The sequence below is a fragment of the Hetaerina americana genome, unplaced genomic scaffold (genome assembly GCF_022747635.1).
Source record: "Hetaerina americana unplaced genomic scaffold, ioHetAmer1.1.p SCAF_11, whole genome shotgun sequence".
Classification (NCBI taxonomy): Eukaryota; Metazoa; Arthropoda; class Insecta; order Odonata; family Calopterygidae; genus Hetaerina; species Hetaerina americana.
This window is the reverse complement of record NW_027286181.1, coordinates 41666494-41692962: the sequence shown is the minus strand read 5'-3', so window position 1 is coordinate 41692962 and position 26469 is coordinate 41666494. Positions and strand designations below refer to the sequence as shown.

The window sequence follows — 26469 nt, the reverse complement described above, 5'->3', positions numbered from 1 at the left end:
GAGATATTGAAAGAGAAGAAGGTACCAATTGGGAGTCATGAAATTGAACAGAAAGTATTAAGGTAATTTGAGCGGCATAAGTTTTGTTATATCATAATAAAATGCTTGTTAGTGTAAGGAAAAGGATTTAGTTTGGGAACAATTCGATTTGAAGGTTAAATAACGGAATTAAAAATAATTAAGGAAGATTAGAAGCATACCAGAACGAAGACAAGGGAAAGAAAATGTCATAGAAACAGACATTTCCACTCGAATGGACGTAAAAGTCGTATCCGCGTTGAAAAGAAGAAATTTATAAGCCGTTCATAAAGCGAGTGAGTGTCGCCGTGAGGGAATAGTTTTGTAGAAAAAAAGAACGATATAAGGTGATTACACAGTGTTGCCATTATCAGGTTTGATTGAAAACAAATATTTGAAGAGGTATTTAATTTTTAAAATCGTCCATTTCACATTTGAAAAAAAATAGTTTCGTTTTTGCCAAATGTTGTTTGCAGTAATTATCACAACGAAGAGCACACCGTTTTGGATATCGAACGCGTTTCGAATCCGTGAAATATTTTTCATCAAAATTTCCACGGAGCAAATGGAGTTCAATGCATCAATCAAAGAGGTTTAATTTCGAAAGGAAAATGATTTTATTGTCAGAGAAAATGGTAAAAATTAAATAAATCAAGGAGGTGGAGGGTCGGTAGCCGGAAGCGCAAAGACCGTTGAGGGAATGATAAGCAGCGAGTTTCGCCGAAGAGACCGCGGCGAGGGTAAAAAAACCCCAAGTTTTCATATTTTTTGAAAAAGACAAGAGTGATGGATCATGGGAAGGAATGTGAGTGGATTGAGTTTGCCGAGGTGAAAGGGCAGAAAAAGGGAGAGGGGTGAAATAGAGGGGTGGAATAGCGAGAGGCAGCAGAAATGAAAGAGTGAGCGCCTCGGCGGATGACGCCGTGAACCCAACGAGATGACCCAGAAGGAAATGAAAAGTGATGCAGGCCGTGGATTTCCGGACAAAAGAAAAGGCAAAGAAATTAAAGAAAAGAATAAAAGTATTCACCCCCCCCCCCACAGATCGGATTGAAAAAAAACCGAAGTAGACAAAAGGTTTGACCCATTGGAACAAAAGCAAAGAGATAAATGACGGAAAAAGGAGACATTTATTTTTGGAATCGTTACGAATCCGATTGAATGTAGTCCCCACGAGGAGAAATTGAATTTTCACGTTTAAACAGTCAAAAATGGATGATTTGAATTGAACATAAAGGACAATACTCCAAGAAAAGGAGAGAGATATTATGGCGTATCAGATTTATGAATATAAGATATTGTAAGGAAAATCATTTAAGATTGAATACGACCCAGCGCCATTAAAAAGGCGTTTCATATATGAACGTTTGTCCGGGAGAATCCACGTTTATCGCCGGGGCCAAAATCATAAAGTAAGGGAGGGGAAGAAGAGGGCAAAAAAAACATAAGAGAAAAGCGTGCAAAAATATGCGCACAAATATTATTTCAACAAATTCAGATGCGTTATGCATGGCCATCGGAGAGAGAGTTCAGTGGTTAGAAACAGAGGGATTGTATGAATTTTATGAGAGTTCGATTCATTGTTTGTTGCCGTGAAGATTGAAGTCGAGTGAAACGGCAACGCGTGGACACGTCAATGGTCAACCATTGCAGAAAGGAAAAGGGAAAACAAATACGTAAAGACGTGGGAGAAGGTAAGTGGTGGAGAAAGTTTTTGGTGGGTTAGAGGGAAAAGGAAAAAAGCGTGCGATGAAGAGCGTACCACAACAATGAAGCTGACCGGAAATGGTGGATATCATATTGCAAAAATATCCACTCTTGAGCATAATATTGACAGTGAAACTAAGCAATGATAAGGATGTAATTGAAAAAACAGACTTTGTCGAAAAATAGGGCGAATTTTTAGTGAATTTTCTAGGTAAAACGTATGAAATAGAACGCTAATTAAAAACTAACCACGAACACACACAAACGTGCAGAACACTTATTACTAGAACTAAAAAAATGACGCTTGCGAATAGTGGTCCACTTAAAAATGATGGAATGACAATGAAATGGAATATCGGTTAAATATTTGTCAAAAATTGAAACATGATTTTGGATATTGGAGTTTATCCATTATTTTAGCAATAGAACTTGTTTCCATGAAACTTATTAGAGCAATGAGTGTGGATCATGGAGTGAAAGGAGAAACAAGGGATGAGAATAAGAGAAATGGTATTTTCTAGCAACAATAATGCTACACAGAAACACTCACATACACAAGTAAAAACTAGCAACATCCTAAGAACTTTTTCATCTATTTCTATCGGGAGACACATTTTCTACATACTTTGGTGAAAATATGGCGGTGAATGGTGAAGAGATAAACATATAAACAGCACACACAGTTTTGGGCAGTGGCACATAGACAGACGAGGGTTACGAAGGAATTGAGGGTTATTATTGGGTGAAGGTTTGGAGTCAGTGAGAGCTGGAGTAGGCGCAAAGGAAACGAATCGACGACTGGCTTTCTTATTTGAATTAAAATAGTATGGATATTTCGGCAGAAACTATTAAAAAATCGGTGAAAAATGTCACCTAAAGGACCATACTTTCACTGTTATTTCTTGACCCGAACCTAAAAAATGCGTTCATGCAGGACTTATTGGACTCAACTATAGAATAAAATAAGTGTCTTCACCTTGGAATATTTTTATTTTCGCAAAAGGAAGTGTTTAAAGGTAATTATTTATCATTGAATGTTTTACGATTACAATTCTTCAATTGTTGAGACACACAAACGTACAGTTATTTACAATTTTCACACGACACAGGAAAATGTATTTCATTTCATATTGTAAGTGTAGGATTCGCCACCATATCATGCCAAGTAGATACATTAAATGTTAACCATATTTGTTTATACATATACTCAAACTTTAGCGAAGTATTGGGCATAGCACTATCGACAAATATAAGAGCAGCCTACCTAAACTAGTGGAAGTCAGAAAAATGATGGTACTAAACCATCCTTTATGGTACTAACAAGTTTTATTCCCCGTGAAATATCAGTATGTATTCTAGAGAAAGGATTCATAAAATTTAAGTTAAAAACATCAATCATAAAAAACATTTAAGCGTTACGAGTTCTTTAAAAGATAATGGTGTTATGAATGAAGTTACGTTACTTTCCCTTGAAATGAGCGGATAACATTTGCGTATCAAGTGGAAGAATCAGAATGTAATCTGCGATCGCTTACATATACCAGAGTGCGACGTTACCCACGAAGAGAATAGATTTAACAAAATCATAGATTAGGTGAGAATAGGGGATGAGAAGGAATTCATATTGTTTTTATAGTGGACGTAAATGCTTGATACATTTCCTTGACACCCATATTCTTTTTAACAAAGGTCATGTCTCAAATCATTTAAATCTTTCCGCTTCGCTCAGTGCCTAATGTCATTCATATACATACGATATGTACAGGTATCCGCCGATATTTTGCCTTACAGTTTGCGCCAGGGGGTAAACATACTCCGGAACTCGTTAACCCGCCAATTCTTTGTTTGCTTTCAGCTTTCAAAGTTGTTTTGAGGTTTTTATTTGCTTGCGAAAGTGTAGTGATTGGACAGGAGGGCCTACGGGGAAGAGGTTGTAATTGATTAAATATTAATTCCACTTCACCATTGAAGTATTTATTTCGGTTCTTTCCGTAAAATGGGAAAAAACACGCAATCCTTTGATAGTGGTTTGGTCGCAAATTTACCACAGATAATAACCCAAATCCCCGGAGTTCCTAATATCTAAAAGGATAGTGGGAGAAACAAGAAAAAGACCGAGTGGAGACACGAAAAGTGGAGTCAAATTCATTTATCTCGCTTGCTATCAGAGAGTCGAAGTGACTTTTATCTTGCCTGGAACTGAGTTGAAACTCCGTACGATATCTTCATTTCATTTCCCATCCTCTGGGTTGTATCCTTTTGTTAAGTTTTTCTTCCTCCACCGTTATCATTAATGCTTTCCTAAGGAGACGGGGGATTAATTCTGCACAGAGTTTGGGTTAAGTCTTGAGGACACTTCATTAAAAAAAGAATATATGAACAGAAAGTTAAAAAGAAACACTCGTCTTCCTGCGACGAATGACGGGTTGAAAATAACTTTTAAATCTTTACTCAGTAAGGGTTCACTATAAGTTCAATAAGTACAATTTTTGATAGAATTTTGGGTGCATCCTTTTGATTTTCCTCATTATTTGGTTCGAGCGAGTACGTAGCAGCAAGTTACTGTAGATGTATCAACATGAAGGCAAAAGCAAAAAAGAAATTTTTTTAAACTTTTCCCGCTGTATTCATTATGGTGGAGTCAGTATTTTATTATGCATGAAGGCTAAGTTGACTTGCAAGAGTTCCGTCAAATTAATTGAAGTGCAAGATCCATTACGGCTGTTATTGCGATTGCGGACTCGTTTCACATCTTTATCAAATTGGTAAATAAAAGTATGAAAGCTGAAACATTTTGAAATTACCTCAGATTTTGCTAACAACATTGTGTTTTTAATGACATTCTGCAGGGCCTGTCGCAAAAGTAAGTCTCTCCTAACCTTTTTCGACCCAAAAAACGTCATCCACAGATTGTGTGCCTCGGGTACAGACATTGAACTGTAAGTTTTACGTGGAAGTCCTCGAAAGGCTCCGCAATAGAGTGCAACGCGTTAGGAAGGCGACCACCACAACTTCTTTTCTTTCCCAAGAATAAAAAGAAGCTTGGAAGGCAACCATTTTGGAATGCTGAATAATGCGAAAAGGAGTGTTATGAGTGTCTGAATGAGGTTCCTCACGACGCCTTCCAGAAAGCGTGCCGCGACTGACTGCGGCACTGGCATCGGTTTCTCGATGCACAAGGGTGTTATTTTGAATAATTTTAGTAATTTTTACTTTGATCCACTTAATTTTTTTCTCGGAATAATTTTACTTATCTTTGCGACGGACCATGCATATTTAAATTGGAATTTATTTAATTTATTGTTCTAATTGTTAGAATAATGCTACATAATTTGTTATAATTTCTCCTAAAAAGTTCAAACTTCATATGATACTTCGATAAATAATCACAGCTCATCAATAATGAAAGAAGAAATTTGTTGAGTAAAACTTATTTTACAAATCAAAACGAGATATTAAATTAGTTTTTGAACAATGTAGAATACTTTTCATTTAGGCAGACACATGGAAATGAACCAGGGTAAGTTATCCTTACTAAAGGTTACCGGTTATCGATTCGAATTGTATTGATGAATGATGGTTCACTTTTACAGCTGTTGTGACATGGTAAGTTAAACATCCAATTTCATTCGTGTACAACGCATGAACCATCGATGGTAATCGGTGGGCGATGCCAATTTCCAGAAATGAAAAAAAATCACCTAACTCGCTCACAAATTGCGGGAACGCGCTCACAAATATCAGTTTTACCTCCAGATTCCATGCATTTTGTGCTAAACATATTGAAATCCCATTGGGTTCTCAGACGGCACTCCGTTCAAATTAGTTTTCCAACCAAATGGTCTTTATTTATTGGCAGCTTGCTCAAGCTACGATTGCCGTTGTGCTTTCACTTGCAACGCTCCTGGCGTATTGGATTCCCAAAGAATCATGCGTCTAATTTAATCAGATTACACGCATAGGGAAACCATTTCCTTCAAAATCTTGCAATTTTATTTTTTATTAACCCTTTCCTAGGGATAACTAAAATTCCTTCCGGATACTATGATTTTCAGCCGATTCCTGTGCAAAAATAATCGTCTGTTCCTCAAAGCGACTTTTTTCCTCGTTATTCTACTTTTAATGAAAAGCGCAAAGGGATTCACGAACTTTAACGGCCCATTCTGTGTGGGCATACATAATTTCTACTGTACGTGAAGTGCTCACCCCGCTGGCCACTAGGTGAAATTGGGATACCACAAACAGATTCGCCGCTCACTTTTGAATCCATGCCTTCGGCGTGGGAAGTCAGTAAAGCAGACATGGAAACAATACGAACCCGTTTCATTATTTTTGGAGATGTTAAGAAGACTCATTTCCAATTCTACGAAAATGAAGAGCATAAAAAAGAACAGAGTTCATCGAACTTATTCAGTTGAATAGGCTACCTGAATTTTTGCCATTTTTACCCAAAATCTTCATTGTTTTATAACCAAAACTAGTAATTCGTCTCGCATCCCAAAAAAGTAGTTAAAACTTAGTGCCGTAGAGTGACTTAAGCTTCCGTTGCCCCAAGTTATTTTACTTTGATTTAATAACCTCTAGAATTCTTTAAGTAGCTGACCTTATAATGTGACCTGGCCTACGTGAGACGCTCCGATGTGATAAAAAATGAAAAATAATTGTTTAGTCCGAAGTAGCACAGAGGTAATTCCCTTAACTAGATAACCTGAATAGTATACATTTTTGTCTGAAATACACATCGATTTACCTGTATTATGTTATTATTGCCAGTAATTTGTGAGCCTTCGCAGAATAGTCGGTAGCACCTGGCACTTAAGGCAAGTAAGGATTCTGTAAACCTAATTACTTTCTATATTGATTTTATAACTTCATTAAGCCTGAAATTTTAACAATATATGTAAGGCAGAGAGTCTGTTGTGGGATTTCTCCCACCTTACACACTTAAAATGGCTTGAAGGACAGACCCGAAATAAGTCACAGGAGAATACCTGTCGCCGGGAAGGCTGACAAAATTAATTATCCGCGTAGCTGCTATCACACTATATTCCGCCGTTCACCGCTGGCCTTATCCCTCCCCCCATGTTTACGCACGTGCTTCATCAGTTGCAGAACCATCCCGTTCCATTCTCCCGTGACTGGGTCCTGGGCACCGTACTTGCGATCCGGGACCAGATCCAGGATATAGTCGAAGCCGACTTCCTTGGCCACACGCTCCAGAAGGTCGACGCAGAAGCCGTGGAACCTGGCGTTGCCGGTGTAGTTCTTCTCGTAGTGCATCATCACGTAAGGAGTTTGCTGCGAGGGGGCGAATCATTCGCCGTGGCGGGCGTAGTTGACGTTTCCATGACGGCGAGAGACCCCGTGCCCGGTCGTTGATTTTCGAACCCAGGTGCAGATTCGCGAACGTGATCGGCCGTGGGAACGAGTGAAGAATTGCGTCGGCCGCACGCCGAGTTAACATCGCATCATAACAACGGACGGCACAGCGTCGCATCCGAAACGCGTATTTATTTTCCCCCAAATGAGAATTCGTAATTTATTTCATTTTGGAAGTCGCGCACAAATCGAGCTCGACGTTTATTTGTTTATTTTTTTTTGTTTTTTTCATCCATCGAATGACCCGACGAAAAAGAATGTGTCAACAATGGAGGGATCGACACGTACATTTGTGATTGAAATTTTTGTTGACGAAGAGCAATGAATATTTAGGGGTTTTCGGGTAAAAATGTTTATTTGAAATATTTTCCCCATTCGATACCCGTAACAACAGGTGAAGCCAGCCGTCGAATTCGATCGTTTCCTCGCACGAAGGGACGTGAGATTCGGTAAGATGGTTTGAAATATATAATAAACGAGGCATAGAGACGGAAGAGGTGAAAATATATTGGGACGGGCATGGGTAGAGGTGCCAAAGGAATCAAAAAGGTAGGGGAAGACGCCACAGTTAACTTCCTATTATTTGAAACCATCCAATAATAATAGTAAAAGATGATTTTTTTCAACAAATGAAATGAATGAATAGTCCTTTTTTTAAGGTTGTTGATGTGAAAGTTGAACGTGCTGGCATTAGGCATGACCCAACTTAATTTTATAAATTTTCGTTTCGAACTTAATTTCGTTCCGTACAATACGTCCTCCAATTGATTCAAAATTGTGAAAAACCGTACTTTTAAATTTTTAATGAATTATTATCAGTAAATTTAAAGTGATAATTCTGAGTCATAAATTATTATTGATATTCAATCAAATTTCTAAAAACAATGTTTTTTCAATTCCATAACACTTCCTGCCTCCCTTCATTCAATCTTACATCTACATGTTTTATAGTTGTATATATATTCAAAGAAGCGTGTTTTTCAGCTTGTACTCATATACCATAAATACACTGTTATTAGCATTAGGCATAAATAGTGAGCATATAATAATTTTTTTACTGCCTCAGAGTCATTTTGAATAAAATATTGATCGAAATTTTTAAAATTAAAGATTGATAAACCCAAATGAAATATATTTAAAACCTCATTTCCCCTAGCGGTAATTCACTGTGTGAAATCTGTCCTAGATCCTTAGTGAAATACAACACATTGTACGGCCCCGCAACTTTCCAAGAATATTAAGAAAAAGAAAAACTCGAGGTTAAGTACGTAAGATCATATTAAGACCATTTAGGATCGTTTAACAAGTAACGGAAGGCTTCAAAATGACATTATACGAAATTAAATATATACTTGGGGGTATCGTTTTTAAGTAAGTATCACTATGAAATAACCGAGATATGTGGAAAAAATTTATTCTGCTGAAAAATTGATCCTAATGTATATAATGTTGTACATTACATTGATTTGCTCTGTTTCAAGAAGTTGGAGGTGGGAGTATCTCGCAGTATAGAGGAGATAAGAGGTTCGCAATGTGACCATTCCTTCATTTGAGAGGTAACAGTACCCGAAAAATCCACGGCAAAATGATGGCTGCTTATGAAAATACTACCCCGTCATATGATACAGCTGAGAGGTTGAAAAAGAACTTTCAAACTGGTCACACGTCCATAACAGACAATCCAAGAAGTTTAAGACCATCACTCACGGACGAAGCTGCCACAGTGAAGAACGTGGAGGATTTTGTCCAATTAGATCGAAGAGTAACCATACATATGGTCATGTATTAGACTGATCTCATTTACGGCAGTGTGAGAAAAACTATTCATGAAGAAGTGCACATGTCAAAAGTGTCAGCACGATCGGTTCCAAGACTACTGACTCCTTTCCAGAAGCAAACACGGCACGACCTCTCAAGGGAGATGTTGAATCTTTTGCAGCAAGACGAAGAGGAATTTTTGGTCGCCTGGTAACAATGTATAAACCTTTGATCTATCAATAATATTCAGCGACCAAAGAGATGAGCAAGGTGTGGGAACACAGCGACTCACCTCCCCCCCCTCCCCCGAGAAGGCTGAGGTGCAGAGGTCTGCAGGGAAGGTCATGCTGTCTGTTTTTTGAGACTGCCGTGGAGTCATCTTGAAAGACTACCTAGAGAAGTGTCAGACCATTACTAGTGCCTATTACTGCTCACCGATGAACAAATGGCGTGATGTTCTCAAAAAGAAACGGGGCGGAATGGTCACCAAAGTCATCCGTCTTCTTGCAGACCATGCATCTGCTCATTCATCTCGAGGTGCGGTTGAGAAATGAAAGCGATGTGACTTTGAAATTTTGTCACATCCGCCCCATTCCCCCGATCTCCTCTCATGCGACTTTTCTCTATTCTCATAGCTCAAAAAAAAACATTTCGGGGATCTGAAAACACAAATGACGTCATTCAAGATGTCAAACAAAGGTTTCCAATGAACCTGCTGAGTTCTACAATGACGGCCTTCGAAAGGTCAAGAAACGCTGTGTAAGAAATGTGTAAGTCTGGATGGTGACTACGTAGATAAGTCTTAAGAATTACAAATCAAAAGTAAGTATATATCTCGATTATTTTATAGCAATAATGAAAAGTTTACGATGCCCCATTTTATGGAGTTAAGCAAATAGGAGGCAGGACGCGATACGTCAAAAAACAAGTCTTATGATTCATGTCCTTCAGATGGCTGAAATTAGGTGCTTATCATTATACTATATTTAGAATTGCCATTTCCTTTTTTAAAATTTATAAATCATATTTCATCGAACTTCAATTCAAAAGGATGAAGTAGAAATTTATTTTAAAATGAAAAATATTTTAAAATAACAAAGTTATGTACGTATCATGCATGACATAGTCTCGCAAATTTACGCCAGGTTTCACAGCTAGGTGAATACCCAAAGCTTCTGTTTCAATTTCTTTAGTTTTTGGTTGTGTCTAAATTCTTTTCCTATCTACTTGACAACACTTCACAGCCATAAAGAATTCAATACCGTTTTAATCCGTTTCAATGAAAATTATTTACATATCCTTTTATTATTTATGTAGAAATTTCCAAGATATTAGCATAGGGAAAGTTGTTTATTCAGAATAACTCTTTTTGAGAATCTCTATAATATTGATACCTAATGCCAGCCTTACAAGAAAGAATACAATTAACATATAAATATTATTTATTGTTAGAATTTTATGAAAAATGAATATTAAATCAATGATATATAACTTCTAATATTTTTATCTCCTGAAATTGTTTCAAAGAACAACTTAAAATTTATTACATTGTCAAATTAATAAATATAAGATCAAGGTAACATAATATGCATGGGTTTAAGAACACACTACATAAAACGCACAAGAGGTATGAAGCAAATGATTTATTTATTGAAGAATTACTATGCTAGGATAATTTGAAGATGCAACATGAAATTCATGAACTATTTTTATAGCTAATTCATAATTGTATATTGAGTTCAGGTCGCAAAATCATTTAAGCGCACCATTGGCTAAACATTAGTAAATAAACATACAGGTATGCTGTCATAACTTGACATTAATTTAAAAGAGCAGCACCTAGTGCGATTTTAATTTTGTGAAATACCATATTCTTCCTTTAAAAATATATTTTTCTAAATATTACGATAAAAAAAATAAATTTCCTCCATTTGTCATTACCTGCTTCCTTACTCAATATTTTAGCGATAAAAATGTAACATTCAGGCACCTTGTTCGTAAATTCTGTTCCCCTTACAACAGATTTACAATATAATAGATTAACTATATTCTGAATATCACTGCACCGTGAACAATTTAAATCACATGCATAAATTACTAAATGAATTAGGGGTTGAAACAAACTTTTTCATTTGCGAGACTAAATTTTTGCTATTTGCCAAGGCATACGAATAATTTTAAGGGACTCATATACATGAGAAAGCAAAAACATTTTCATTATAACTTCAAGTAGTCTCCTGATTTAGATGGACCCTGGTACTTCACACCACAGTACTTCTTAACTATCTTTAAAACATGGCAAATTATGTACAAAAACCCCAAATTTAAATAACTAATTCTTTATCTCTTCATACTTTCTACACCCCTTAGTTCAATTCAAAGTTCATATTAATTTCTTCCCAATGTCCTACTTTCTCGAAATCCCTTCTATTATTACTTAAGGTGCTCTGCCTCTCAACATCTCCTGAATCCATTTGTGGGAAGCTATAACAACTTCCAAATGCTGTCTCTCTTCCTCTAGCATGCCTAGAACGTCATCACTTATGATATTTTCCTTTCCGTATATTCTATTTGTCCATTATTATGTACAAATTTAAAAATTCCCCAATCTATACTTATCGTTCTGCCTCAAATATTTAGTTTCTGAGCCATACAAAATTATCTTCCATTTCATAAATTTTAACTGGCCGTTTCTGTACATATTTACTTCAGGTACCTGTCATCAACTTGTGAGTAAAACAACTTTATATATTTAATGATGCATAAAAATGTACTCATTTTAATGCACCAAAAATTTGATATTTTTCTCTCTCTTAAGTGAAAATGAAAGTCCTCTACGCTTAGGGTTGTTTTTCAACAAAATTCTTATTTTAATGTCACCGCCGCACTGCACACCCTATTCAAAATACTCGTACTTCCCAAATAGGGGGGTGGTTTGGCCTGTTCTAGTTCGTGTTCCTCTACTTGAATGTTTAGTTTTGTCCTCTTATTCATTGAGAATATCATTAAATTCACTTTCTTATGAGAAATTCTAATTCTCTATCCATCAAATTGCTTGGTTTCAGACGTGATGCCGGGGGATTCCCAAATAATAGCACATTTACACCAGATATGTACGATATACGAACTTGCATTTAAACTACGACCAGTTTTGTTGTACTACATCATATTCAGGTTCTGGAATTGACGTAGGACATCAAAACTGATTGTAGATAAAATAAATATCTGGTAAAAAAGTGATATTAATCGCTTATTACTATGTCTATCATTCCGCTTCTGAAATGCGCCGAGTTACAATCGCAACTATTTGGCTGACTAGCTAACTAACGGTTAATGATCCACAAATCTAACTGATGTGAGGGGTTCCCCTCCTACTTTCACTCTAAACTTTAGCTCTCCCCATACGTATCTCACCATTTCCTCCCCATGTACAAGTATATTGAAAATAACAGGTGATGATGAACATCCCTATTTTAATTCGGCTAGCACTGCCTTATTTCCTCTCCCGAATTTACATCCACCAAACGCACCTGAGCAGTCTAAAAAATGCTCAGGTTTCCAATATCTTCCCGGCCTACTCCTATCATCTGCGAAATATAGTTTCTTTTTTACCTGTTAACTATATTCAACGTCTCATCAATATCCACAAAGCAAACAGACACTTCTCGGTTAGAGACATCCATGCAAAGCTAACATGCTGGGTACAATAAATATATGCATCCATTTATATAGGTAATTACACAACACATTCATAACATATTAATGATTGGAATTAATCCGAAAGGATGCAAAAATCAGGGGAATATGGATTGAAATGTAATCGAGTCAGAAATATTTGAGACTCCGAACGAAAAAGTTTAGCGTCCCTTCTTCTCTTGTTACCCATACGATATTTTCTTAAAACTGAAGAACTTTGATAATTATGAAAACAAAATATTACCCCGCAATAGTAATTTTCTGTATAATCTTAAAAATGAATGGATTTTATCAAAACAGACTTGACAAGGGGTGTGAGAAGAGAACCCCACTCCGCCCGAGGAAGTGACTACATTCGTATGTTTTCGTATTGAATTTTCACAAATGAAATCTGAATCCTGTCTTTCAGAAAGGGTCAAAATCGACCCAAAAATTCATTTTGGAAATAGACGGAAGGAGGATGATAATTTAAGGAGAGAGATAGTCGGCCAACGGGCTGAAAGGGACACTCACGAGTATTGTGATGACGACCAGGGTGACGTTGATAGCGCCGGCGTCGAAGAAAGCGCCCCTGTCCGTCACGTTGACTCCGCCGGCCGGCGTCCACTCGCCCACCTTGACCAGCGCGTGCTGCTTCAGCTTGAGAAGGTCGAGCTTAAATTGAATGCGGCGCCCCTCCTTGAATTCTATGGGTCCGCTCAACCCTTTCAGCTCCACCTGGAAGAAGGTTGGCATCGTCAATCGTGATGATTGGTTTTCCCCGTCGGTCAGAAATTACGCTTAGTTGCTCAAGGGATACGGCTGAGTTACCGCCGTGAACTAATAAAGTTCACTGTTCACTCGCATTCCGACTGGAAACTCATGTTATTAATTCCCATTCCTGACCCTATTCCCTATTTACCTGCCAAATGTGCCGGTCCATTTCCTATTTTTTTCCCATGTATCTGAGTGATCTGATTACGCATCATTCCTCATTGCCTCACATTATTGCCAGGAACGCAATGCGTGATGCTCTACGCTAATCAATTATTTTTTTATTCGTAGGGCTCTACCGGTTTATAATAGGTTTGTCATGAAATCTGACATTAGAGCTAGAGCTCGTTTAGAACTAGGTTTTGGATCTATATAGACTGAACCTGCCCAAATTTCTTGGCCTCGTCTAACAAGACACAGCCCGACAACCCCCATTGATTTAAATTATTCTTCAATTCCGCATACTTTCTACCTCCCTACATAACCAACATGCCTATCCTTATCCCCCACCTCGCCTACGTAGTGCTTCTACGACAACCTCGAACATCCCACTGCTACTCAATATGCCCTGTATTCATCTTTCCTCTTCCTTTGGATATCTCTCAACAATACTCTTTCCTCCATCAACTAGCACTTTCTCGTTTGTTTGAATGTCAATCCATTTTAAATTTACCGTTCTTCATCGCCAATCGAAATGGTCTGAGTTACTATTTCCTGTCTTCCCATACCAAATCAACTATTTTCAGAGCTAAAAGGGCCATAATTCTCATAGGGAGTTCCCGATTCCCATATATTCCTGCTTACGAATCAAAATCCCGACTTTCCCAAAAAATTCGATCCCTTTCCCCAAAGCTCGGAGAAATTAGTGAATTCTCAGCGTTTTCCTGATGTTCCGATTTCCCTAGTGACGTGGACACTGAAATTCCATTGACCTCGATTATACCGCCAAATTATTGAAATTTTAAGTTAAGGAAATTTTCTGGGAGGAGCTAGAAGTAATATGTATATAATAGTTCACATTTAGATATTTTTTGTCCACATAGTTTAACCGACATTAGACTACCTTCAATTCTTGTTCATTACGCCCCTCTTTCATGCATGGTCAAAGTTCTAAATATATTTCTTCAAGATTTGATTGTAACCGATTACCTAATATTTAATTATTTTCCACTCTCCACATAAAAATATAGTTATATTAATGGCTGCCGATGTCAAAATGCAAAAGTAAGAACTTAAATTCCTTTTTGCCTATGAAAAAATAAACGATTACTCGCGGGTGATATCGGCTAATGCCTGTTCATGGACTATTGAAATATAGAAATATTCAATATTAAAACGTATGATCTATTATTTCCAGTGAAATTATATTTTATTTAGGTAGGCACTATGATACAAAACAAATATATTGAAAACATAGAATAAAGAAATTCAACATCCTTAGCTATGTACCAAAATCTTGCACTAACTTCTGATGGCATTTAAAAGTGATTATCAGTTAGAATACAATGAATTAAACACATGAGTTGAATTTATCATAAAAATAAGTAAAATATTCGATATTATCGTATATTTCAAGCAGACCCATAATACGCAACCTTTGTTTCATCTGGTGCAATTACTAAAATATTTCATAGATTCATATAGGATTACGGCACAGTTAAAACCAGACGAGATGAAGGAAAACTGTAATTATAACTTATTTAGCGCTTTCAAATTCTTTTCACTCAAATCCTCAAACACATTTAAAGTTGAATAGTAAACTAATAGCAGCCAGCTAATAGCATTACCGCCTACAACGCTTGGGTTAGCAAAAGGAAGTTGGTTTGGTTGAGACAAAGGCAAGTTGTTGCAAGCATTCGTCAAAAGTTTCGCTTCCATTTGAAGAGGAGAGTATAAGACGCCTACGAATTAGTTACAATGGAAGAGGGCTCTCACTCCCAGAAGCATTACCCCTCAAAGTTTGGACCAGAACCTTTCCGAGAACTGCACTTGCTAACCCAGCAATTTCTAAGGCCACAGCGCAACAGGTCCTTTAGACAAAGCCACAGCAAAACAAAACTGGTATTCTCCCCAGGACTTCCCCTGACTTAAGATTTGTGGCTCAAGAGCAGACATAGACTATCAACAGAAGACCTATATTCCACAGGCAGTATTTTCTGACAATCTCAATTCAGACCTTGAATCGGAATATAATTACTGTTGAGCTACTAATGAAGACTGATATTTTGCGTTTTTATTTTAACTAACACAAGCATAGTGCATAGGGCAATTGAAGACAGTGGTCGTAACGTATAATTTTCGTACTACATACTGAAACGAAGAAATTAAACACACTATTACTCATTGTTAGATGAGCATTACTAATGTTTACAAAGTAATTGCTCTCATTCTCAACGGTATACGTTTCGTGATCTTAATGAAAAACGTGAAACATATTTTTATTACATCTTAAAGCTAGTGGCTTAATTTTGAGGTAAAGTATCTGAATGCTATTCATAGATATTTCATAGATATTTCTGGAAAAAACTGGGCCGGTGAAAAGGAGAGACTAATAAGCGATGAAAGCAAGTTGAAAATAGGCGATAAAATAATCCAATTTGACTGGATGAACGAATAAATACAAGAATTAGAGAGAAGAATACTCAGAATACATAAACCAATTGCACTTATAAATCTATCCAGCTGGATCGGAAGAAGAATGATGGTGATCAATTATTTTCAGCTGTACTGAAGTTATTTTCGAAGGGCAACCTGCTTTGTCTTTGAGTGGAGCGATTGCCACCAAACGAAAAAAATCTTTGTGATCTATTATAAATATTGGTTGTCCGTTATTTAAGGTAAGTTTTGACTGAACATTGACACATTGACTGAAGATAGTGAACATTGACCTATACCCCGGATTCGATTAACAAAACAAATCCTAACAGCAAACGTTTATAATGGTAAAAATAAATTAAGGGCGTACTACCTCTTGCTAACCAGAATAGTATCAATAATAAATATAGATAGGTAAAATTCTTAAATGCGTCAATGGACACTGATGTATCATTTATTTAATGTAATACAAATATAATTATACTCGTTGCAAACCTTTATCGTCATTGTGACATGGAAGAAAATTCGATTTCAAAATGAAAGCTTGAATTTATCTTGCATTCGATTACAGACGAAATTACTATAATCATATTTTATACTTTCACCGGCCTGCAAAAACTATATAATTATAATTAACCACATTAAATTGCCCAAATGTTGTTTTAATAGGTACTTAGAAGGAATATTTATCCAGCATGGAGAATTTGTGTCTAGGCAGTGGGGGTAGTTTTTTTCCTTCTCCCACCTGCGTTTTAAAAGAGAATCTCGGTTGTACCCAATTATTTATGTCAGTAAAGTTCTAAAATATCTCGGCAGGGAAATTACAACCCAGTAGATATATAATTTTGAGCATTATGAAGGAAAATTAAATGCAACATTGTGATTTGCGGCATGTCGTACGTAATCCTGTTTTTTTATTTATATTTTATTTGCACGACTTTAGATTGGATAACATGGGATAAGTATTACCTCCTAGCTGGGATAAATGAAACATACTCTAAGTTCATCCGATGGTGTAGTAAGAGAAAAAAATAAAAAATTGCGTCTCTTTTATAAATGAAATTTGTTTTTATATGTATGGAAAAACGTGATGAGGTCAGCATACACTTTGAATGTTTGGGTAGTAGGGGTGAAGTTACACATAAGATAGTAAATGAAAATGAGAGAATATCAGAATTTCCATAAAATCGATATTTTTCATGGATAATTTATTTTGATTATTAGTTACACACATGATATAATTCCTGCATACCTTTGATGTAGAAGAGCACAGCTAAGAAAATCCTAAAATGCATATGCATTGCCGAAAAAACAGTGCCAAATATATTTATACCCAATACACAAGGCATCTTGTTCGTCTCTTGAATTATTTTGACCAGTAAATAATACTTACCGGGGATTTTGTCTTGATACTAATAGCACGGAAAAGAAAATCTGGCATATTCCTCGGAATGAACCAAAATTACTACCATATATCATCGATTATTGGCTTCATCACGATTAGATTATGTTAGATAACGTGTTATAACGTCCAATGTTTTTGAGATAGGTGAAAACGAGGGCTAATCATATTATTAAAGGAGTCAAAACCAGTCTAAAATACTCTATTCAGTCTTTGTGTGAACCATTTGCAATAGTCATCATAAGAAAGCAATATGGTTTTCAGATCTATGACAAATAAAGAAAAATGTTTCCAATGGCCATTGATTGGATATGAGGATTTATTAAGTTAAGATTGACTTTACTCGATGAATTATCTCAAATGAACAGATGAAACAAAAATAATCAAAAAAATATACTGGGATACTATATCCGTAATTGTTATTATTAATAAAACACACATGTGCAGTCAGAAAATGTCAGGTGGCACATAAGTCCCAAGCATTACAATCAAACTTTCCTTGAAAAAATAACATGGAATCTCAAATCTAATCAATATCACAAATGAAAATAAATAAAATCTGTCAGAAAAAAACAATACACTCAAAGGTAACATTAAAAGACATATCTCCAACACAAAAAAAGAAAAATGCCCATCTTATTAACATCAGTTTCCCAATTAACAGGAAAAAAACAAAACTAAGGTGTTACATACAAATTTACACAACACATCAATCAAATTATTTAAATTGTTTTCATCTTTTCGTAAAAGTATTTACCCTGTTAGGAAAAGGCTCGAATAGTTTTACAAGTAAACTGTTCCAATCAAAAATTGTTTTATCAAGAATTGAAATTGAAAATAATGTTCTTTTCGTCCGGAATTTTACCTTAAATTTGTAATCATTCCTCCTTAATCCTATCGCTACACAAAAATGAAATTTAGGCAAGCATTCCAGGGAAAATATTTTTATTTGATAAGGAGGACAATTTTCTAGAAAAATGGTCGCTAAATAAAGACGATGGGGGTACTCTACTGGTTTTTGAGATGTGGTTAAATGCGAAATATGGGTGGAAAAATATAAGGTGGATAAAAAGGTAGATAAAAAAGCTTTTAGATAGGATGGGAGAAGAGAGGACATATTTGGGGCAAATCGGTAAAAGTAGAAAATAATGAAGGTGGTGGGGTGTTGTAAAATTGAGAACTTTATCCAATCACAGACGAGAGGCAGTGGAGAGTGACCGCACTTCGGAGAGAAGGAGTAAAGTTCAAAAGTTCATTAAAAATTAAATAAATAATTAGTAAAGCAAAATTTTGTTTATATTTTAACCATAAATTTCAAAAAACTAAAGAAAGAGGTACAAATTTTCGGTAATTATTCAAAGTCTACCTCTATATATGGAAGAATACTGAAGCAGCTATAATAGCTATCATTGGTTTGATAATTATATATATGTGTGTATATATATATATATATATATATATATATATATATATATATATATATATATATATATATAGTCTCACTTGAAGAAGGCCTCTGAGAAGGCCGAAAGCTCGAACAATTTACCGTGTGAGTGTCCTTCTAAATGTTGCTATTCCATTCTATTTGTGTTATATTGTGTCAGTCCATTATTATATATATATATATATCACTTAAAATATTTTTAGCCAACCATTGATAACCTCCGACATTTATCTGCCAATAAAAGAAGACACTGTTGCAGGCGTTATTTGGGGCTAGTCTTTCCCACTAGGTGTCAGCGACGGAAAAATAACTTTGCTAATTCTGCTAGGATTTTTATTTTTGTAGACCATGGTTTCGTCGCAAGGCCAATCCATCAAGATGATGATGAAATCGCCTTTCGACGTAATTATGGTCGTCAAAAATAAAAATTCTTGTCGAATTAACAAAGTTAGTCTTCCTTCATTAACACCTAGTGCAAATAGGATCTCTGGTAACCCATTTCTAACGATAAAAGTTCATATGGAATATACATACTACGTATTTATCATTAATACAGTTTTTTACGCGATAAAACTTCGGATAAAACAAGAAAAATAAAGCGAGTTAAAATTATTATCGGAAGTAAAAGTAGAGAGTCGTGGAATCACATGAAGAACGTTATTTGGTGATTTTTTAAATCGAGAAGGAGATTTGTCCGTGTGAGATGCACATCTATAAGAGCGAAACAGGGTGTCATAGCACGCTCCATGAGTTACATATGCTTAAATGCCCAATTGAGTTGGGAAGGACTTCATATGGGTTTTTGCTTACTAAAACACAGAGTTTCGGAAGCAATTAAGAACGCTCCTCTCCTTAAATTACGGAAAATCAAGTGCGTATCTTCATAAACAAAATAAAAACAAATCTTTCCACTATGATGGAGGAAAGTAGGCCAAGGAAAACTATTTAGATACCGTAATAAATATCGATAACCCCTTTTACACTTTTGCGCGCCTCAGAATACCTCCCAAACAAACTTGCACGTGAAGAATAATATTATACGTATATAATAACCAGCCATTGGGGATTGAGAAATAAATTGTAACATACTTTTAAATATCAACGTAGAGTAATTTTCCTTATCGGGCTCTTTGCAATGAACTAAACGATTTAATATCAATTAAGGATTTTTCTAAGGCAAGTTAATTCGTATATTTTGGTATATTAGAGAATATTTTGCAATTCAGATTTCTAGATAGCCAAGTTTATATAAATTTATCGCTGACGTTTGAATATTAGTGAACATTTATTTATGCAGATTTAAAACTAAGCAACATATGTTAAATTAAAATTAGATTTAGGGAATTTAGAGCCAGAGAATGAGTCAAAACTAAAATATACATGGTTTACAACGCAGAGGACGCATATTTTGTTCACAATACTAATGAGGAAACGTGTAAAACACTTGCGTATTCTGCACATTTCTCTCAGCAAGAGTAAATACACATCAATCTCTGCAAGACTATCGTTTCTTATTTCTCGTTCTCGATCATGACGATACCTTCACATATTACAGGACTACTTCTTATAATTCTCAGAATGGTTCTAATGTAATTTTATCTAACTTTTAAATCACTTGCTACGTTTTTCATCATTTCATGGTAAAACGTACATGAACATTTTTTGCTTGGATGGGCATAGTTGTTGTCGCGATATCTTTACCCACGATGAGAGCCTTGAAAAGGAGGTAAAGAAAGGAACTTATCTCTTTAATTCCAAAGGATAAAAATTGATATGATATGATTAAGAAATTTCATCGAATATGATGAGCATAAGCTTAATCATAGAATAATGGAATTCCAACCTTCATTCTGTTCGCAATGCGCTATTACAAAAGCAGCCATCATGGCAGTTTACATGGGCAGAAAAATAAATTATAAATTCATAGTCCGTGCCAAAAAAACTCATAATTAGCTTTTTAAAGGGCGCCTGTGAATAACCCATTTCCGGAAAAATTAATTTACGTTTTCATTTTTCTTTATATAAGCGACATAATACCCTCTACTATAAATACATATCTTGGTAGAGAGAGGAAGACAGAGGTAAAGCTGACGATGATGAATATTGTTTTATATTAAAAACCTAAAAGAACGATTTGAAGCGCAATTGAAGCGCTCAGGAGCAGTTAATTTAAGTTGATATTCCACGAAGAAACGAATGTAAATAGCTGCAAAGAGATTTGGCCGTAGTAGATAGATATCTTCCTTAGTACAGCTGCTACAATATAAGGTTGAAAAAATAAAAAAGCAAGTGGAATCATTCCGCTAAAATGTCTTTTACTCCTAGTAGGAAATAATAAATCACAAGTACTTGGTAAAATGAAGAACTGGATGAGAATTCAGTCGAGAGGCACTTGGAGGACCGAGTATCTTCTCATTAAAAGTGGAAATATTCCCTCAAAAAGAACTCGCTCCCCCTTTTTTATTGTGCTTCCTCCGTTAAGGCACAGAAGACAACTCGCTCTGCGAAACGCCGTCCCTGTTTAATCGGAGGATGATATGTCGAGTGCATTCCCAAGTATTACGGAGCGAGAGGATAAGAGAGATTATTAATACTATATGATAGTTGTGCACGTAGCCAATGCTGGCAACTCTGTGGGCGGAAATTTCTTCTACCGCTTCGAAAGAAATGTTCCCTGCACGAAATCGAATCAAATCGAAGCCTCTCGCAACTCGATTGAAAATTATCTTTCATTCCTATAATCGTCCCATACCCTCATTATGACGCGAGAGACGAAGTGAACGTCGATTTCATGCTTCGCATCGCGTTTAATTTTTTTCGCGTGTCTGATTCCGTGGCAATATTTGATGCGTCGATGTTTATTCTCTGCCGGTGCGTTTTAGATATAAATAAATTAGCTTCAATCAAGAGACATCCTATAAATGTAAGCCGTGAATTAAAAAAAAAATTAAAAGCGAGCACGTGAATCAATTACGAGTCACTGAATTGGAGATAAAAGCAAATTTCATTTTTATTCACGCATGAGCGCTCGCTAAAATAATGAAATGGCAAGTCTTCATGAGGAATTGATTGTGTCCGTGAAAATGAAGCGGCTCCTGAAACATCTGGAGCGCAAACAGTAGGCATGAAAAGTTATTAATGAAATTAATTATTTAGGTACAATGCTGATGAAGTGGATTATTTTTTTAGTACTGCAGACCGACCAATTTATTTCTAAAATAAGAACGAAGGTGATTCCGAGTCCAACTGCTATGACGCCGAATTTGGAAATTAGAAGTTAAGGGTGCAGATGAGTAATTTAAAATTTTTGTACTGGGGTACTAGTGAAGCTGTTCTTTAAATTTGCAATACTTTCAACCATGCTTATGGCACATAATCCTTAATAATGTGGAGAAAGTTATTATAATCGCTGGCTTAGAGGAATGCTCACAGTCGATAATAGTAATTACAAGCTAGACAACCATTCATTGTGCGGGCTGTAAACTTTATGATCGTCCAAATATTAATGAAATCTCGCCTCCACATTAGTTAAACAGATAATAAAATACCTCAGTAAAACCATTCAAAGTAAAAAAATATTATTCTTCCCAAAAGTATTCCTCTTCTCTCCTTTACGTAACTCTAGTCGATTGTCTTTTTCTCTTTGTAGATTGATTTAATAATTGTTATAATACAACAATGAGGCCAAGAAAAATATTAGATCATCATTTGATTACTGTGTTTATGGTTTTTTAAGCTATAAAGTTTGGAATTCTTGTAATGTCATCTTGAAACAGGTCTAACTATTTTGATGACATTAATAAATTGGTATACTCTTTTTGGGAACGAGAAATCGACCTAGCTCGACTCTGGGAAAACTCAACGATAGAGAGTGATATGATTAACCAACATATTGGTCACAATTTGTTTCCATTAGGTAAATTTATATAAAGAGGTACACCATTGATGAGGTATCGTGCTGAGGAACATTGCGAAAGTTAAAATAATAACGTTCAATTAACAAGGAATATCTTTTCCTCTAACCTTTTGGTTTCAAATGACGCTGATGAAAAATGTATTAAAAAAATACATGAGAATATAATTTTTATTCATAGGTTGGGTCATGTAATGAAAAAAAATCTTTAATTTTATTGATTCAATCTACATTATGAATTTATCTATTTCAACTGGGCAATGATCACTGTAGCTTCTCTTTTTTTCTAATTCCACACCCTCGTTTATAGGGAGTTCGAGTGATCCATTGTCTACTAGTATTTCCTTGATTAGAGAACGATGGCACTGGTTCAGGAGCATGGTTGGGAAAAGTTATGCCAGATCCGAGTTGCAATAAAGATTTTTAATTTCGTTATTCTGATCTTTTTTCACCGCGAATCACCCTATGAACTAAACATTATATGGTTTTTCGACGCATGTTTTGGCATCATTGATTTTAACGCTTGATTTTCGGTATGTGCGTGCTTTCTTGACACCGTTCACTCTTTCGCAACCTTTTCACGCTTCATCCTTAGTGATGATGAATATTTTGAAATGCACTAAAATGCCCCAATGTTTGACATTTTTTATTAAAATGCATGCTTCGAGGAACTGAAAATTTGTGGAATTATTTATTTGCTGAAACAATAGCTCATTAGCCAAACTGTTAATGAAATGACACTTGCAGATAGTTGTGAAATCAGCCGATGTAACATCCAGAAAAGGAATTTGAATAAGGGAAGAAGATATCAATGCCTCAAAGCCAGTTTTGTGTCGTTCATATGAGCTGCAGAACCTTAGAAATAACATTAGATTGGGCAAAGTAAAACATAAAATCATATGCTGAAAAAACATTTATATTCTCACAACGTAGAAGCAGAGTTTTAACGGTGCCGCCGTCGAAAACGCATCCTTATCATACAGCAACGGGAAGCCTTGGACTGTAGTAGACCAATCTGGAGCAGCCAGGTCCTGTATTGATACAGTTCGTCGAGGAGGGAAAAACAGGAAGAAGGCGGGTGAGACGGAAGGGGGGTGGAACGAAGTTTAAACGATAAATCGGGCTGCAAGATTCTGCAGCGCCCAACACCGAATCGGCCGAGGAGCGATACGATATCAGCCGAGCTGGAACAAAAGAAGCTTTTGAACGCATGGCGGTGATGAGCTGTGGCATGAGGAGAGGTGGGAATGGGTTGGGGTCTTAGAAATGTACGTGATCTGAATAAAATTACGGACTTGTACACGGTGTTAACAAATATTGAGCACTGGTGCTCGGGATATCGCAGATTGCAGTCAATAGTGAAGTAGGTGACGATTTGAGGGTAGTATATGAAAAGGTTCCAAATGAGTGAGCTAATAAAGTTCAAAAAAGAAAAATTTTGTTATTGGTCGTTTCAGGATATAGGTGTAATTAAAACCAAACGACAAACTTCACTGAATTTCGATTTCGCTAAAATTTACTCACGCAGAAAACAGAAACATCATTGCAACAATAACTTAGACCTACAAATTAGTCATGACTTATCATGTGACTTTAAAACGGAGAATATGTGGATTTACTTTCTAAACTCATTTTTTGGTGACATTTAACGGAATGTGAACGCTTTAAAAGATCGAGAGAAGAAATTTAAAGACAATAATTTTTGATAAACATTCTTATAATCGATCCATGAACCTTTTATGACATTTTAACTGACTACATTTTTCCCAGCATGGAACAATGCAGAGGAAGTCAACCATGCCTTCTGCCTTTCAGCTTATTACGAGTAATACAATTGTTTGGGGTCTATCCAACTAGAAATGCAATCTCCTTTCATCTCTCAAAGGCATTCGACACATTAAATCAAAACATTCTATTTTCAAAACTATGTTACATTGGAATAAATGGCAACGACTTAGCCTCTGGATGAGGTTATTTCTCGTATCTAATCGTAAGCAAATTGTTCCAATGAACACCAAACTCTGGCGCTAACATTCATCGATTGTGTTCATGTCAAATCGTGGGGTACCACAAGGATTATTTCTTAGTCTATCTCTATTTAAACTTGTTCCAACTACCTCTTTTGTGTCTCCATAACTATATTATAACAAGTATATTATGCTTAAATCTATTCATACATTTATTTTACTACGGTGGAATCTTTTGAGGAAATACTAGCGCTGCGGCAAAGGCCTTTTCCATACAAAAAAGTCTTTGAAAGCTTTAGTTTAAGTATCCATCAGAACTCCTGGAAGGCTACTGTTCCTTGATTTGAAAATAATGACAATACCTTGCATAGATATTTTTTACTGTGCGTCACTTTAAAAAAGAATCCAGGTTTATTTTTTCCCATTTCCTCTGTACATTTTTACTTCAATCGTACGAGAGAAAATACACATTTTATTCAGCAATGTTTGTAAGAAAGGTACCGAGCACTCAACGTCACTTATTTTTAACAAATTGCCAATGTATTTAAAAAATTAACCCACTGCAAACTTGTTTACAACTGCAATTAAGAAGCAGGTGTTTATCAAATACTATTATACAAGTGTGTGTGAATGCAATTGTAGTGAGGGTGAATTTATGACTTGTAATTTGTGATTGACAGCTAGATTTCATGTAATACTGTATTTGTGGTGTTTTAGCATATTTTTCGATATTTTATTTGGGATTGACTGCTACGTTTAATTGACTACCACATTTGAGTGAAGAGTGTTTTTGTGTATTTTCCTGCATTGATCTCAATTGTATTTCCTGCATACCTTTATGGCCATGCTCTAAGTCTCATGCGTGATTGACAGAACAATATAATAATAAATATGTTTAAATATATTTTGATAAAATTATGAATAATATGAAAATAAATAAGCATGAGGGCTCTAAAAATTAGGTGGTCTGTTCAAAAAGTATCTTCTCCATGTAATTCGCCTTGATAAACATGTGTGCCCAATATATAAAGGGTGCAGAAAAATCCTTTTTTCAAACGCAAAACGCTTTCAAAAAAGGAAGGAATATTGTCGCTCCCTGTATTAACTTATAAAATAATAGTGGAGATTATTCTAGCTAAGGTTAAACCCACCAGCCGCCACTACTCAAAGCGACGTTATATACAGGTATAGTGCCGTCACGAACAAAACTTAAGTCATCACATTAATAATCAGATATCGCGCTCGAAGTGGAGTAAGGGTGATTTAAGCCTAGATGTTTTTCCTAGACAATGATTTATTACCTGAATCAGGTCAAATTAATACTAGCTCTTCGATGAAGTGACAGAGATGAGGGTAGAAAAATGGAAAACCTGGAAACCCACAAAGGCCCTTCACCTTATATCCTTTTTCATTTCCCAATGAGGAGGAAGGAAAACCAATCGGAAGCGGTTGTCCCTTCCAGCAGGCGACTCTATCAAATATCCCGGAGAGCTAGACGTCAGCGGGTGGTCTGTTGCTCCGGGGTCGGAGGGGTAATGCGGAGCTTGCGGGGAGTCCCCTGTCACCACTGTGGTAAAGGGATCGCTCGCAGGGATTGGCTCTCTGCCGTGCTGGGTGCGAGGAATGGGATTGGTCAGTGAACACGGGGGTAAACCTCTCGGAGAGATTCCTCCGGAGGTGAAGATTAAAAGCGTCTCCCACGCGATACTTCTCGGCGAACGAGCTCTTAATCGAGAGGCATAATCGTAATCCTTGAGTGTCGACGATTTCTCCCATGTGAAGTGGCTGCCGTCTTGGTTTAATCACGCACCACCAAGAAAGAAGTGATGGTCTCTGA

The 26469-nt window shown here is 36.1% G+C and overlaps 1 protein-coding gene across 5 annotated transcripts in view; it reads right to left on the bottom strand.

The window, feature by feature from the left end:
• The window catches only part of LOC139701043 (glutamate receptor ionotropic, kainate 2-like), a 564255-nt gene that overhangs the window by 64165 nt on the left and 473621 nt on the right, over positions 1-26469 (bottom strand). For 3 of the 5 annotated variants that reach the window (XM_071599611.1, XM_071599615.1, XM_071599612.1), the window contains one exon: positions 13072-13275. In XM_071599611.1, the coding sequence (XP_071455712.1) occupies positions 13072-13275 (204 nt within the window). Of the gene's footprint in view, positions 1-6819; positions 7024-13071; positions 13276-26469 lie in introns of all 5 variants that reach the window. The other 2 variants (XM_071599613.1, XM_071599614.1) reach the window with 1 other exon arrangement.